Below are 14602 nucleotides of genomic sequence, written 5' to 3'. Positions count from 1 at the left end.
GAAACACAGACCCTGCTCTCACCGAATGTAGAGGTTGTCAAATAAGATAACTATTTATCAAGTAATTTCAATAAAGTCATAAATATTAATGACAACAAATAGCAGGGGACCAAACTCAGTCAATTAGTTGGGGGAAATCTCCCTGAAGAACTGGACTTTAAGCTAAAACCTTAAGGATGAGCAGGAGGTAACCCTGGTAACAGGCAAGTGAGAGAAAGTATCCTATGAAGAAAGGGGAAATGGAAAATCAATATTAAAAAGTTCAGTATGGTTGAAATTTAAGAAGAGAACAGAAAATGCACTGAGAAAAGAGGCTGGAAATATTCAATAGGCACCTCAACTATAACACATCATTGACAGAGCTCTTGATTTCTTATTCCAGTCTTCCCAATCCCTGTAAATGATATCTCCATTCATCCAATTGCTCAGGACAAAAATCTAACAAGCTTCCTAAGACTTTTCCTCATGCCTCATAAAATACCAAATCCATCAGTAAGTCCTCTTAGCTATACCTTCAAAATATATCCCACATTCAACCACACCGCCTTCTCTGCTATCACCTCAATCTAACTCACCATCATTTCATTTGGACTACTGCAATAGCCTGGATTCCATTCTTTTCCCCCTAAAGTTGGGTCTCCATACCGCAGTCAGTGATCTTTTAAAAGATAAATTACATTGTATCACTTCTGTGTTCAAAACCTTCCAGTATAATACCAAACTTATAATAAAATCCAAGCCAAATGCCTAAAAGCCTTTGGGGGATCAGATCATTACTTACCAGTCTCCTGAGTTCACTCACCTCCAAGTTGACTTTCTTTCTGTTCCTTGATCACACCCCTAAGCTCCTTTTCACTCCTGGTCCCTTGCAGTTGCAGTTCCCTCCACACACACACAAACACATACACACCACCACGGGTTCTGCTCAAACGTCACTTCTCCGGGGAGGTCTTTCCTGACTACCCAATCTTTTCCTACTCTATAACCAGTACTCCTCCAATCCATCGTTCTCAATACCCTGCTTTATTTTCCTTCATAGCACTAATCACCACCTGACATTGTACTGACATTGTTTTGTTTATAGTTGGATTTCCTAAAAGAATGTAAACTTCATTAGGTGAGAGACCTTGCTATATCCCCGTATAACACTACCTAGCACACAGTACAGAAGGAATAAAAAAATCTAATAAAAGAGCCATGCATTAAGACTACGGAGCCACTCTGACAAGTTAAGGAATTTATCACATCTTAAGCAATGAGAAACCTTTTCCTGATTTTGAACAAGGGAGTGGCAAGCTAAGATTCTTTTTGAATGCTTCACTCTGATTGCTGTGAGAATTCAATGTAGGAGAGCAAGGGCAGAAACAGGGAGCAGTAAAGAAACTACTGTAAAAGTGAGAGATGGTGGCCTAGACTAAACTGTTGGTTATACGAAAAAGAGAGATGTTTTAGAAGGTATCATGGATAGTACAGGACATGCCTCCTTCCTAAGCTTTCCGTGACTCTTGTGAGCTCATCCTCAAAACCCCTCTGTTACTCTATTCATGCTTCCATTACAACACCTCATACTTTACAGTATGATTCCGTTAACAAATCTGTCTTTTCCACAGACTCCTCCAAGGCAAGAACGGTATCTTGAATGAAGGTTATCTCAATAATGCCTGTTGAATGAAGGTCATCCCATTTGGTGGCATAGCTAAGGCTGGAATTCAGAGCTGCAGTTTGTTCAGGGACAACTGTATGCTTCTCTTAACGTTCGGGAAAATCCGTGGTTCAACACTGCCCAACAAACATCACCGAGCACTAGTAACTGGAGTGACCCCGTGCCAAAGGCCGCGCAAGGGAGCACCAGGAAGCGCGCAGGTGACGGGGGAGGGAGGGAACAAGCTCGCCACGCCCAGAGCACCCAGAAGCAGAAATCGGCGACTAGGAACCCAGCGACACGGGCGCAGAGGTCAGACCCACACCTGCGGCTTTCCTACTGGGAGGACCAGCGGCAGGCTAGCAGAGGACGTACCGGCTTTCCCCCAGGCGGCAGGGCCTCTGCCACCGCGGTGGCCATCATGGATTCGGTATGCCGCCCTCTCTCCCCCAAAGCCCGGAGGCGACGCAACAGACACTCACGCGGGCTTGGTATCGCAGAGCGGGTGGCCGGAGACACGGCGGTGCAGAAGGCACGCAGGGTCCTGGCCGCTGGCTGCAGGGCCAGCCACGCGGGGAGTGTGGCGGCCGCCATGGCTGACACGACGGCAAGCCGGATGGGACAAGCGCAGCCTGGCGTTAAGGGGAGGGTGTGCGGCCGCTACCGCGCAGGTTCGCTTCGGCTTGCCCCGCCCCCAGGGGGAAGAAACAGAAAACACGTGGGCCTGCAAAGTCAGAGCTGGAGTTAAATGTGCAAGAAGGTAGCCCCCAAATAGGAAAAAGTAATGAAAACAACAAGGTTGAAAAAGGAATCGAAGCGGTCAGTCCAAAGAGGAGCGTAAGAGACGAGGGAAATGTGGCTTACAGAGGGCAAATGTGGTCTGGGTGGGATTTCAGATAGCCCAGGAGTCTGGCAGCTTATGTTAGGGCCCTGCTCCTTTGAAGTTGCTGCTTATCCACACTCTGTCTTGGTTTAAAGAAGCCTTGAGCTGGTGCAAATGATATACTCTAAGGGCGAGGCAGTATCTGATAGTAGTTAAATGGATAGGCTCTTGAGCCAGACTACTTGAGTTTAAAACTTGACTTCCTTTTTACGTGGCTGGGTTGATCCTAATCAAGTTAATACATCGAAAGCTCTGGGGCACCTGGGTGGTTCAGTCGGTTAAGCACCTTAAGCGCCTGACTTTGGCTCAGGTCATGATTTCACGGTTCGTGGGTTCCAGCCCCACATCCGGCTCTGTGCTGACAGCTCAGAGCTTGGAGCCTGCCTGGGACTCTGTGTCTTCCACTCTGTCTCCCCCTCACCTGCTCACATTGTGTCTCTCTCTCAAAAATAAGTATTTTTTAAAAATTTTAAAATAAGGTTTAACAGTTCCTTCTGGAGATTCTGAAAGAGAATATGTTTATGCCTCCCTCCTCGCTTCTGATGGTTCCCTGGCAGTCCTTGGCTTGTAGACACAGGACTCCAGTCTCTTTCTGTCTTCACTTGGTGTTCTACCCTCTCCTCTTTTTAAGATTCAAAGCATGGCCTTTTAGTCAGATAGATAACAGGCTGGAATCCAGGCTCTGTTTCATTGTGATCTGGGGAAAATCTACCTAACATGTCAGCTTCAGTTTCGTGGAAAATGGGAACAATAATATCTTCCTCAAGACTGTTGTGATTAAGTAGTTATGTTTCAAAAGGCAGAATATAAATAGTGGCCACTGGAATTAATCTCAGGGTCAATACAGCAGCCATTTTTGCTCTCTCCAGTATGTATGTTTCAGTAGGATGAAGTGCAAGACCTATCCCATACAAATTTAGGGACAAAAGAAGTATGAACCCGTATGGAATTAGTTTATATTCAGAGATTTCTCAATTTCTGAGCAAGAAGTTGAGTCTTAGGTCCTCACTCTGCCTTCCTGTGTTTCCTTTTTGTTGTACTGTCTCTGTAAGACATTAGTGGACAGACATGACCAGAGTTAGAGGAGCTAGAGAAATAGTGATTGTTTTCCTAAGCATCAAGGACAATAAGGTTCATTCTATATTAAGAGTTGTCTCATTTGTAATGCTGTCAACAGGCAATAATAATGTTTCAATGCAGTGTAAAGAATAAAGCATGTAGGGGTGCCTGGGTGGCTCAGTGGGTAAAGCATCTGACTCTTGACTGGCTCAGGTCATGATCTCTCCAGTTTGTGTTTGAGCCCCCCGTCTGGTTCCACACTGACAGTGCAGAACCTGCTTGGGATTCTCTTCCTCTCTTTCTCTCTCTCAAAATAAATAAATAAACTTAAAAAAAAAAAAAGAATAAAGCATGTACATAGGAGTCACTAAGAATTACATAATTTTTCAGTTGGAAAAATTCTTAAAAGTGCACTCACTTATGATAAAAATCTTCGGCTTTCATGACCAAATAATTCAACATATTGCAGAAGACAAATGGAGTCATGGGCATGCAACTCACACTTAGAGGAACCCCGTGTTTGGCTTAGAGTTCTGCTATCCCTGTCTTGAAGTTATTGACAATTTAAATTTTTTAAATTATTTTTGAGTGAGCAGGGAAGGGGTAGAGGGGGGTGGGGGAGAAGATTTGAAGCAGGGTCTGTGCTGATGGCAGAGATCCCTATATGGGGCTGAAACTCACGAATCTCATGTGAGATCATGACCTGGGCCGAAGCCGGATGCTTAACAGACTGAGCCACCCACGTGCCCTGAAATTATTGACAATTTTAAAACAAAGGGCCACACATTTTCAGTTCATACGGGGCTCCACAAATTATGCAGCCAGTCCCATGTAGAATAATTTTAAATATTAAGGTTTTTGATAATGGGTTATTATATTTAAACCATACATTAATCCGATGACTTTCTGTCAGAGAGCTTTTGGTCAAAACCATCATCTTTCTAAAAAGTGAGTGAACAGAGATGTTTACTTACAAGCATGTTTAATAGACAATATCCAGGTATGTGAATGGACCTTGAAATCTAAGTATCCATCAAAATAATATTGCTTAAATATTTTAAGGTATATACATACAACACAGAGTGCTACTTGCACACGTGGAAACCTAATCCTGACTGCACATTATAATTAACTCAAGACATTTAAGAAAACTTGTCTAGGCCCTCACTCTGAAATGCATTGGGTTTTTGGTTTTGCTTTTAAGTTTCCCAAGTGAATCTAATATATAGGCAGGATTGAAAATCACTGATGTCAGCCTTAAAGAGGACTGACTGGGTATAAATTGATTAGCATGGAGTATTGTCCAAAGTATATAGTTGTTTTAAAAAATGCAGGTTATGGATCATATAATTCCATTTGTGTAAAATATTTTTAATATGCAGTACATGTTCTGTAAAGTAACAGCAAACTGGAGGGAATAGATGTGGAAAGAGGAGGTGAGATTCCTGAAGCCTTAACTTTGTATACTTCTGTCCCTTTTTACAGCAAAATACACATTTTTAAAAAAATGTACTATCTTAAATCAGGGAAAGTTTCACTTATGATCTCACGGTTCATGGGTTCGAGCCCCATGTCAGGCTCTGCATTAACAGTGCAGAGCCTGCTTGGAATTCTCTCTGTCCCCTCTCTCTCGGCCCCTCCCCCACTATCTCTGTCTTAAAGTAAATAAACTTAAAAGTAAATAAGTAAAAATTTTAAAAAAGACATGGTAAGCCTTTGACTTATATCTTCCAGCTGTTCAGAACATGAATACTTATAATTTGTATTATTAGAGTCTTCGACATTTTCATCAGCTTACAATTTAGTATAGAAAATGTCGTCACAAGCATTGTCTCCTTTGTATTAGTTGAACTAAGTCCCATTTACAAATAAGAAAACAAAGAGTTAAGTCACCAGACTCTGCTCTTTAGATAATTCAACTCAAACCTACATCTGATTTCAAGCTGAAGGTTGTTTTTACAATACTACTTTCTTGATAGCTTACTCTACACAGCATTGCTACAGATAGGGGTCACTATATGCCAAGGAAACATTAATTGGATATTCTAACCTTCCAGGCACAAAGTGCATGGCTTTATTTCTTCCTTTGCATACATCCGTAATATTTAAGAAATTTGGAAAGACAGCATTCTAATTGTGATGCATTTCATATTCTTCATCCAATCATCAGCAAACGCTGTAAGCTTTACCTTCAACTATTCCCAGATCTGACCTTTTCACCCCTCCTCCTGTACCACTTTGATCCTTTTCCCTCTTATTATAATAGCTTCCTAGCTGCTCCCTGGGCTCTGCTTTCACTCTTTCCTCCCCACAATCTAGTCTCCAGCCAGCAATCAAGTGAGGGTTTTGAATTGTAAAGCAGATCGAGGCATTTCTCTCCCTTTATCACTCAGAATAAAATCAAGTCCTTACAAGTATGTGCTTCAATCACATCAACTCCACTCCTGTTTCAGCCCTTTACCTTTACAGCTCTCTAAGCCTAGAACATTCTTTCCCCGATTTATCTGCTCTGATGCTCTCCCTCTTCATTGAGACCTCTGGTCAATTACCCCCTTCTCAGAGGTCTCCCTTACCCACCCTATATAAAGTAGCACGTCCTCACCCTCGATCCCTTTATCCACGCTTTATTTTCACATAACACCTGATATACTTTTTTAAGCTGCATTTTAAGTATATACACATATATTTGTTTATGGATAGTCTTCCACCATTAAAAGAGAGACTGCCGAAGAGTAGGGACTTTGTTCTTTTTACTACTGGATTGGAAAGGTGCAGGACAGGGCCTAACATATAATCATTTACCAGTCATGTGAGTGAATCTTTCATTTTCACTTTTAAGCATTTTTTTTGCTTCTGTTAGTTTTCCTCCCTTAAAGTACTGGAATTCTACCCAGGCTTTTAAGCAAAGATGGTTTTTATAAGTGAATACACTTTACTTACTGCAAATACTAAACAAATGTTAATCATCATTACAAGGGATTGCTATAGGGGTCACTGTGTTTAAATCCTAGAAAAATCTGACACTCAAGTGAGTCCTAAAGTGAATCCCACCAAGATCCTCTGTGCACAGAGAGAGCAGCTGGGGATGAGCTGGGAGCAAAGGCAGAGCTTAGGGGAAGAAAGGGGAATGAGGTTTTGCCTAGAAGTCCTGGAATGAAACTGGTATTGTAAATGTAATTAAACCTGTTCTGTAGTCCATGAGACTGCATGGCACCACCTCACCCCAGCCACCTTCCACCCGCAGCAGTAAAAATATATTTTACACTTTCAAGTTCTAGACTTATTATAATAAACAAAGACGCATTTTTTAAGCAAATCAAACTTTAAGGGTGACTTTATTATCCCCTCCTCCCATTTTTATAATTGAATAAAGGAAATTGTAACTTTTCCCTGCAATGCAGGCAGGGTTTTTCCCTCTCCGTAGTCATGACATTATATTTTTTGACCCAGGTGATCATTTTCATTCAATGGAGGGTGGGTGTAAAAAAAAAAAAAAAAAACAACAAAAAAAACATATCCCATGCTGGGATGATGCAAGTGTGTGAGCTTGCCTATTAGAATATTTTTTCTTTTTGCCTTACAGGCCAGTCTGATTGTGCACATCCAGTTCAGAGGATGCTAATATAAACCTTGCCTACCTCTCTCAGCCCATCTTTCTTACTCAGACAGTTTCCAAGCAGCTCTCTGATGGAGACACAGTCTTCAGTTTCCCGGACAAATTGCGCCACGGCCTTTGCTCCTGGCAGATGGCCCCTCACTGTCTCACTTTTGACACTGTCCAGGACAACTCCTCTGATGTCTTTGGGCTTTCCTGGCACACCAAAGATGATAAACAGGCCCAGGCAATCCTCTCCTATCAAGTTACAGAAATCTTCCAGCTTATCGAATCTACTTCTCTTCCTGGAAGGCTCCTCTGGCCCGGATTCTGGATGTGAGAAGTCGCAAGGCTTAGAAACCACAGGAGGAAGAGTAGACATCTGCAGGGTCTGCACTGCCAGCTGCAGCCTTATTTGCTTATCGGATCCCCAGAAGGTCCAAATCCAGTCTGCCCCAAACAGTACGGCTTGGTGCTCGGACATCTTGGTGGTGGTGAGCCACTCATTAACTCCCTTTTCTTGGCAGAAGGTGACAAAGTGGATTAAGAAGATCTCATTCAGAGTGTTTGAAGCTGGGCACAGGTTGCTCAGAGGATCTTCAAATCCAAGATAGTCCTTCAGTTTCTCAGCCGCATGGACTATCGCCTCGCTGACAACCTCACCGACGCTGAAAACCTCTGTGCCGTCTTTCAGAGCCAACTGTTGTGATGGTTTTTGCCCCATGTTCTCTGCAACCCATCAAGACTGCTTCCGAAGGTCACACGTGTGATCCTCATTCAGAGTGACTTTTCCAGATTCAAAATCTTACAACGAAGTCACATCTGTTAACGTGGGCCCAATTTTCCAACTCCACATTTATGTGGGGTAGCTAAGCGTATCTACACACAACTAAGCAAACACGTTAGGTCTCCCTGTTTGCCAATGAGGCGTGTTGTATTCATACAGATTCCTGCTGGCTTATTAAGTGAGAGATAACCAACCTTCACCAAAAACATCTGTTCCTCTCTAGTTCTAGTCACTCAACTTTTAATATTTGGCAATCTCTTCCAAGACAGGTTTCCACTTTTCAGATTTTACTTAAATTAAAAATGGCATTCAGTTTTTTAAAGAACCATACACCTCCTTCCATACAACTAATGTCTTCAACTTTGCTGGTGAGTCCTTTCCCTTTGCTTTTCCGATAACCCCTCTGCCGTGATTCCTCACCACACCCCCAGCCCAGCAGCCTGTTTCCTTTCATACAGAAATTCCTCTGAGTCCTCAAATTTCTACCTGTTGATACATGCTATAAGCCTCACCTCAATAAATGTATGGGAGTTTGTGAATTATAAAGCATTTGTGTCACTGTTCTCTATACCAGAAATAAAGCCCCGTGGGTATTCTGAACAAAGGAAAATAAAGTCACAGACAACAAAAATGAGGCAATCATCAATTGACTTTATTTCTTTTCATATGGTAATACCAGCAGTGTACAACATTTCGTAAATAAAATATATATCGTCAAAAAAATCTGAACTTTATCACATATCATCAGTTATGTTACACTGTCCTGAATAAAGAATATTTGGCATCTATAACAGTCTCCTGGTATTGTGTTAACCAGGTTTGGATAAGAAACTGTTTTTCAAATGGTGACAGATGTTTGCATTAAAATAAAACACTAATATGTAAGGAGTCCAATACAGTTACCAAACGACTAGTGGGGAGCAAAAGATTATTATTAGCATCAAATCATTTTAGTAATGAATAAACAGCAATTTAGTTTGACAGGCCCTTGTTGAAAAGCGTGATAACCTGCTAATAGCTTGCGAGATCACACCACCGACATTCAAACAGAATTTATAAGCACGTCCACTGGCGTATATGGAACTGCTCCCCCTGTGCCAGTTTGTGAAAACCTGTCTTTCCCAGGTTGGCTATTAGGAGAAGTGATGTAGTAGTGAATAAAACATAGAATAATTTTTCTAATACCCCTTAAAAAGTGATAAACACAGCTATTTCTTGATAAATGATATTTGGGCCCTGTGCGATCAACAATCATGAACTACATTTTCATATCGCAATACAGCCATTATAAAACTCATGTTGTAGCCTCAGAATTATGGAACCCTGGGACAAAATGTCCAAATATTCAGCTTCTTAAAAAAAAATCTCATTCATTGATAGCCTGAGAAATACACGTTTAATAACATAAGGTAGACTGTTAGTGTTTTGATGTAATGAACTATTTAGCAAAGAGGAAAATAAGAAGCTTTAATACTGTAAAGGTTTTTGTTTTGTTTTGGTTTCTTCAGAAATCATTTCTATGTCTACATTTTGGGGGAACTCCTGAATGCATTCAAGTTAAGAGTATTTAAATGTCTCTTGAGTTCTTCCTTTGGAGGTAAAAGGATCCAAGATTAAGGTTGAACTTCTTAACTCTTTTTGTGATGTATCATCAAGGGAGGGGTATTTCAGATATACTAATTTGGTTGGAATGATCAACAGCATTACAAGTCAGTTGTGGAGAAGGAAAGATCATCCCAACCTTTCCATGAAACCAGCTGGTCCATGAAAATTCTGATCGCTGTGTTAGCTTTTCACCATCTGCCTTATGTCACAAGATAAAAGTTCTATTTTCTATGTACTAAATATGTACACATATTTTAAAAAATATATAAAAAAGGACCACGGGAGGCAAGTGGAGGTGTGGCTGGCACTTAGTGGGCACACTGAATGCTTAAAGAAATTCCACCTATTGATTTTGAAAGCAGACGATGCTCTGCTTTGATGGCTGTGGTGCTGTCACACAGACGGACGCAGACGTGACAGAGTCATTCACAGACTGCTTCCTGCTTCCCACATCCTGCATACCGTGAAGGGGAATGGCAACACGACGGTAAAACACTCATATTAAATGCAATACTTTAAATATAATATATCACAGATTTGTACATTAAATAGAAGAAAAACGATTATCGTCTCATTCACCAGTGTCTCCTTTTTCATGGCGTCTTCAGAACGGGCACATACCCCCTGCTTTCGGTTTCCACTTCCACATGAGAAGCTGGAATAATAGACAGTAAACAATCTGCTGCTTGTAATGTGTTCTGTGAGTGTTCGAGAAGGAAGGTGGAGAAAAGGCAAGGGGATCCTGATGCTCATTTGAGGGCCGTGGTTTAAACGTTGGAGTCCTCGTCGGTGATGCTGGCACTGGGGGAACGGGCGGCGAAGTCTCTGAACATGTCGTCCTCCTTTAACATGTGCTGGGAAACAAGGAGATGAGGGTCACACACACTGGGAGCCATGAGCTCAAAACTACACATCCTCCATGAAACATGTAGTCCTTTGGGGTTATTTTTTTTTTTAATTTTTTTTTTTTTAACATTTATTTAATTTTTGAGACAGAGAGAGACAGAACATGAATGGGGGAGGGTCAGAGAGAGAGGGAGACACAGAATCCAAAACAGACTCCAGGCTCTGAGCTGTCAGCACAGAGCCCGACGCGGGGCTCGAACTCACGTACCGCGAGATCATGACCTGAGCCGAAGTCGGCCGCTTAACGGACTGAGCCACCCAGGCGCCCCCTTTGGGGTTATTTTTAAACATATCTTGGAGAATTAACATTTTAAACTCGTTTTATAGACTTACCGTTAGATTGTTGATGCCTTCAGAGAACGCACCTATCTGTCTCACTGTCCCTTCTGAATCTTCCATCTGCAAAGAACATACCATAACATGACCTCCTCATTTGCACAATTTCAAAGAAAGCACAGCAAAGTGAGCAAAAGTCTAAGAATAACGTGAGTGACACTGAATGGGATGGGTGCAACAGAACACTTCTCTTTTTTTAAAATGTTTATTTATTTTGAGAGAAGAGAGAGGGAGGGAGGACAAGGGGGACAGAGAGAAGGAGGGAGGGAGAAGGGGGAGGGGCAGAGAAAGAAAGAGAGAGAGAGAGAGAGAGAGAGAGAGAGAGAGAGAGAGAATTCTAATCAGGCCCCATGCCCCCAGCGCAAAGCCCGATGTGGGGCTCAATCCTACCAACTGTGAGATCATGACCCGAGCAGAAATCAAGAGTCAGGGGCACCTGGGTGCCTCAGTCAGTTGAGTGTCTGACCTCAGCTCAGGTCATGATCTTGCGGTTCGTGAGTTCGAGCCCCATATTGGGCCGCTGCTGTCAGCTTGTCAGCTCAGAGCCCACTTCAGATCCTCTGTCCCCCTCCCTCTCTCTGCCCCTCCCCTGCTTGTGCTCTCCTAAAAATAAATAAATACTAAAAAACAAAGGAAGAAAGAAAGAAATCAAGAGTCAGATGCTTCACCGACCGAGCCACCCAGGTGCCCCACAACAGAACACTTCTGATGAAACCTCCTTTCGTTACTGTAACCAGACATTAAATACTAGATGAAACAAGACTACCACATATAGCGCAATGCTCTGATGTTGACAATGACACCAAAGGATTGGTGTTGAAAGGGTAGTATTCAAATCCATGACTTCATACTGAAAAGGCTAACAGCTGTGTATTTCTGACTTGATTTAACACACAGATTTCCTTAATACAGAGACGATATAACATAGGTGAATAGCTCAGGCTTTGGAGCTGGCCTGGCAAGTTGGAATCCCAGTTCTTCTAGCAGCTCTTCTATCTTGGGTAAGTTACTGTATCTGTGCCTCGGTTTCCTTCTCTCTAGAATGAGGATAACCATGCTGTGTAGGTTTTAGGGTCACCATGAAAGTTAATATATGTTATGTGCTCAGGAGAGTGCCTGAAACATAGTAAGCAATCTGGAAGTTGTTGACTATTACCTTATCATTATCTTTATTTTATGGTGTTTGAGGAAAAACTGATTAGTAGACATAGTGCACGAAATTTCCATTTAGTGTTTCAATGCTGGAGGAATCGTATACAGTGTTGCATTTACCTGCTCTAACCGGTCTAACTCATCTTCATCATACAGGCGCATGTCCAAACCAGGTTTGAATCCTTTCTTGCATGTACTTCCTGATGCCTGTCCCAATTCCATTGGACAAACATATTCTTCCCCATCTTCCTGTTTCTTCTTTCTCAGATTCCCAAAATTGCTGAAGGTCAGTTTCTTTGGCTTTAAAAGAAGAGCAAACATACAGGGATTTCATAAAATTCATGTGGCAAAAGATCAATAACATGCGTAATTATGCATTCCAACTACAGAGAAAATCAGTCGGATGATTCCATTGGTGTAACAAACATAAAAGCATCCTGGGTGTATGATTGACGCACCCAAGTATGATAACTAATCCTTATTATGAAGCTCAGAAGACTAAGCTTGTTCTCCTCATTCATACCAATTAGCTGGGTAGTCACTGTGAAAAGTCAAAAATGCCAAGAGCCTTGGTTTTGATTAAACAGGACTTCATGCAATGAGATGTCTCAGAGATGAATCCAATTTTGCAAGGTTTTCTAAAATGAGCACAAGAAAATGGTCCTGACTTGTATTTTCTTTTCGGGGAAGCTATGATTATCGTAGATGCCTGTTATGCTTCCGTAACAGGATTGGTGGCTGTTAGAAGAATCCTCGCTCATTTGGAGACAGAACTTCCAGTGATACTTGGAAGAGAAATTCCATAAGCAGATGGTGATCAGGCTGATGCTGAGAATTTTCTTTTCATAATGTTTATTTTATTTATTTTGAGAGAGAGAGAGAGAGAGAGAGAGAGAGAGAGAGAGACGGAGAGAGGGAGTGCATGCAGGGGAGGGGCAGCGAAAGAGAGAGGGAGAGAAAGAACTCCAAGCAGGCGCCATGCTGTCAACGCAGAGCCCAAAGCAGGGCTCGATCTCACAGTTTGTGAGATCATGACCTGAGCAGAGATCAAGAGTCAGATGCCTAACCGACTGAGCCACCCAGGTGCCCCATGATACTGAGAATTTAGGTACCACAGAATCTCTTAGACGTTTCACATCCAGTACATCTTTTAAGGGAGAAAAGGAGCTGAAGAGAAAGCGTCAGGAAGGTAGAGGAGGTAATAAAAACAACAACAACAACAACAACAACAAAACATTATATGCATGTACATAAAGAACTTGGTACATATTTGTGGAGAAGCTGATAAACCCTATCTCCACATTAAGTTGGTTGAGATAACAGACACAGTAGAGTGCACAGAGAAATGATTTTTTTTTAATTTTTTAAAAAATCTTTATTTTTTGAGAGAGAGAGGCAAAGTGCAAGCGGGGGAGAGAGAGAGAGAGAGAGAGAGAGAGAGAGAGAGACAGAATCTTAAGCAGGCTGAGCTGTCAGCACAGAGCCTGACATGGGGCTTGAACCCACAGACCATGAGATCATGACCTGAGCAGAAGTTGGACACTCAACCGACTAAGCCACCCAGGTGCCGCCCAGTGAGAAATGATTTAAAAGAAGATAAAGTAATCTGAATTTGGTATGACCCATGAATCTGGGTCAATCTGGAAAGAGTCATTCTCTGCTGGTCTACCTTGAATCATTTCTTAAGTATCTTTTTCTAACTTTCAAGGTTGGCTAACTGTAAGCCAGATAAGCTGAATCTGTGAGAAGAAATCCTCCTCTTAGAATGGATTTATCCACAGAACTGCAATCGATAGTTGAGCCCAAGTTGCAAACTCTGTGTTCGCAATGTACTGACTGTATGCCAACATCATACTCTTCATTACTGTTAATGCTAATAAAATAAATGATTTGAGTAAAGAAGCCCCCAAAAAGAAACTTTCAAAAATGCATTTTCTTACTTACTCTTAAAAATGGATGCACTATCAGGGGCACCTGGGTGGTGCAGTCAGTTAAGCATCTGACTCATGATCTCAGCTCAGGTCGTAGTCTCACAGTTCGTGAGTTCAAGTCCTGCATCAGGCTCTGCACTGATGTTGGAGAGCCTGCTTGGGGTTCGGTCTCTACTTCTCTCTGACCCTCCCCCACTTGTGCTCTTTCTCTCTTTCTCAAAAGAAATAAACTTTAAAATAAAAATTAAAAAAAAAAAATGACGGACTATCAATTCATCCACAAAACCTTACAAACCCCACAAAAATGCCTGACCCAGTTGGGTAAAAACTGAGCCCCCGCTTTAGTTTTTGCTTTAAGCAATTATTAGAAGGCACAAGCTCGGACCAACCTTCACTTTGGCAGTGGCTGTTAGAAGTACATAATCTGGTAACTCCATGGCATCACGCTTTTGGTGCTGGGCCTCAGCACCGATCAGAAGGTTGAAATGAGTGGCCAAATGTCTTCGCAAGAGGGTCTTACTTGGTGGGATATTCAATAACTGAGCCATTGTTTCTACATTAAAACGAGGTTCTAGAACCTAGAAGAAACATTAAGATTGTTTAAGGCACCACAAACCATGTACGTCTGCCCTGTGCTTTATAATTTGCAAAGCTCTTTCATTTAGTTATCACCAATGACCCCTCAACTACCCAGTGAGACAGACCG

General features: G+C 42.0%; 3 protein-coding genes across 19 annotated transcripts in view; all 3 read right to left on the bottom strand.

The window, feature by feature from the left end:
- Positions 1 to 2283, bottom strand: part of MRPS35 (mitochondrial ribosomal protein S35) — a 47334-nt gene extending 45051 nt beyond the window's left edge. The window contains exon 1 of one of the 3 annotated variants that reach the window (XM_081796136.1): positions 2125 to 2283. In XM_081796136.1, the coding sequence (XP_081652262.1) occupies positions 2125 to 2236 (112 nt within the window). In that variant the 5' untranslated portion in view covers positions 2237 to 2283. Of the gene's footprint in view, positions 1 to 575; positions 621 to 2124 lie in introns of those variants that run through there. The other 2 variants (XM_060658068.2, XM_078449980.2) reach the window with 2 other exon arrangements.
- A 3903-nt stretch (positions 2284 to 6186) lies between these two features.
- Positions 6187 to 7903, bottom strand: REP15 (RAB15 effector protein). The gene has a single exon (XM_060658076.2). It carries the CDS (start codon positions 7901 to 7903, stop codon positions 7193 to 7195), a length of 711 nt encoding a protein of 236 aa, XP_060514059.1. The 3' UTR covers positions 6187 to 7192.
- A 694-nt stretch (positions 7904 to 8597) lies between these two features.
- PPFIBP1 (PPFIB scaffold protein 1) overlaps positions 8598 to 14602 on the bottom strand; it is a 171795-nt gene continuing 165790 nt past the window's right edge. For all 15 annotated transcript variants that reach the window (XM_078449970.1, XM_078449973.2, XM_078449976.1 and 12 more), the window contains 4 exons: positions 14286 to 14474; positions 12086 to 12265; positions 10811 to 10876; positions 8598 to 10425 (listed from right to left, as the gene is read on the bottom strand). In XM_078449970.1, coding sequence (XP_078306096.1) covers positions 10339 to 10425; positions 10811 to 10876; positions 12086 to 12265; positions 14286 to 14474 — 522 coding nt within the window. In that variant the 3' untranslated portion in view covers positions 8598 to 10338. The remainder of the gene's footprint in view (positions 10426 to 10810; positions 10877 to 12085; positions 12266 to 14285; positions 14475 to 14602) is intronic.

The sequence above is a fragment of the Panthera onca genome, chromosome B4 (assembly GCF_046562875.1).
Source record: "Panthera onca isolate mPanOnc1 chromosome B4, mPanOnc1 haplotype 2, whole genome shotgun sequence".
Lineage (NCBI taxonomy): Eukaryota > Metazoa > Chordata > Mammalia > Carnivora > Felidae > Panthera > Panthera onca.
Note: the sequence above shows the minus strand (reverse complement) of the source record. Positions and strands in the feature narration are given on the sequence as shown.

Bases quoted from the DNA above. Each gene is read 5' to 3' on its own strand.
- REP15 (XM_060658076.2), bottom strand. From the start codon at position 7,903: ATGGGGCAAAAACCATCACAACAGTTGGCTCTGAAAGACGGCACAGAG.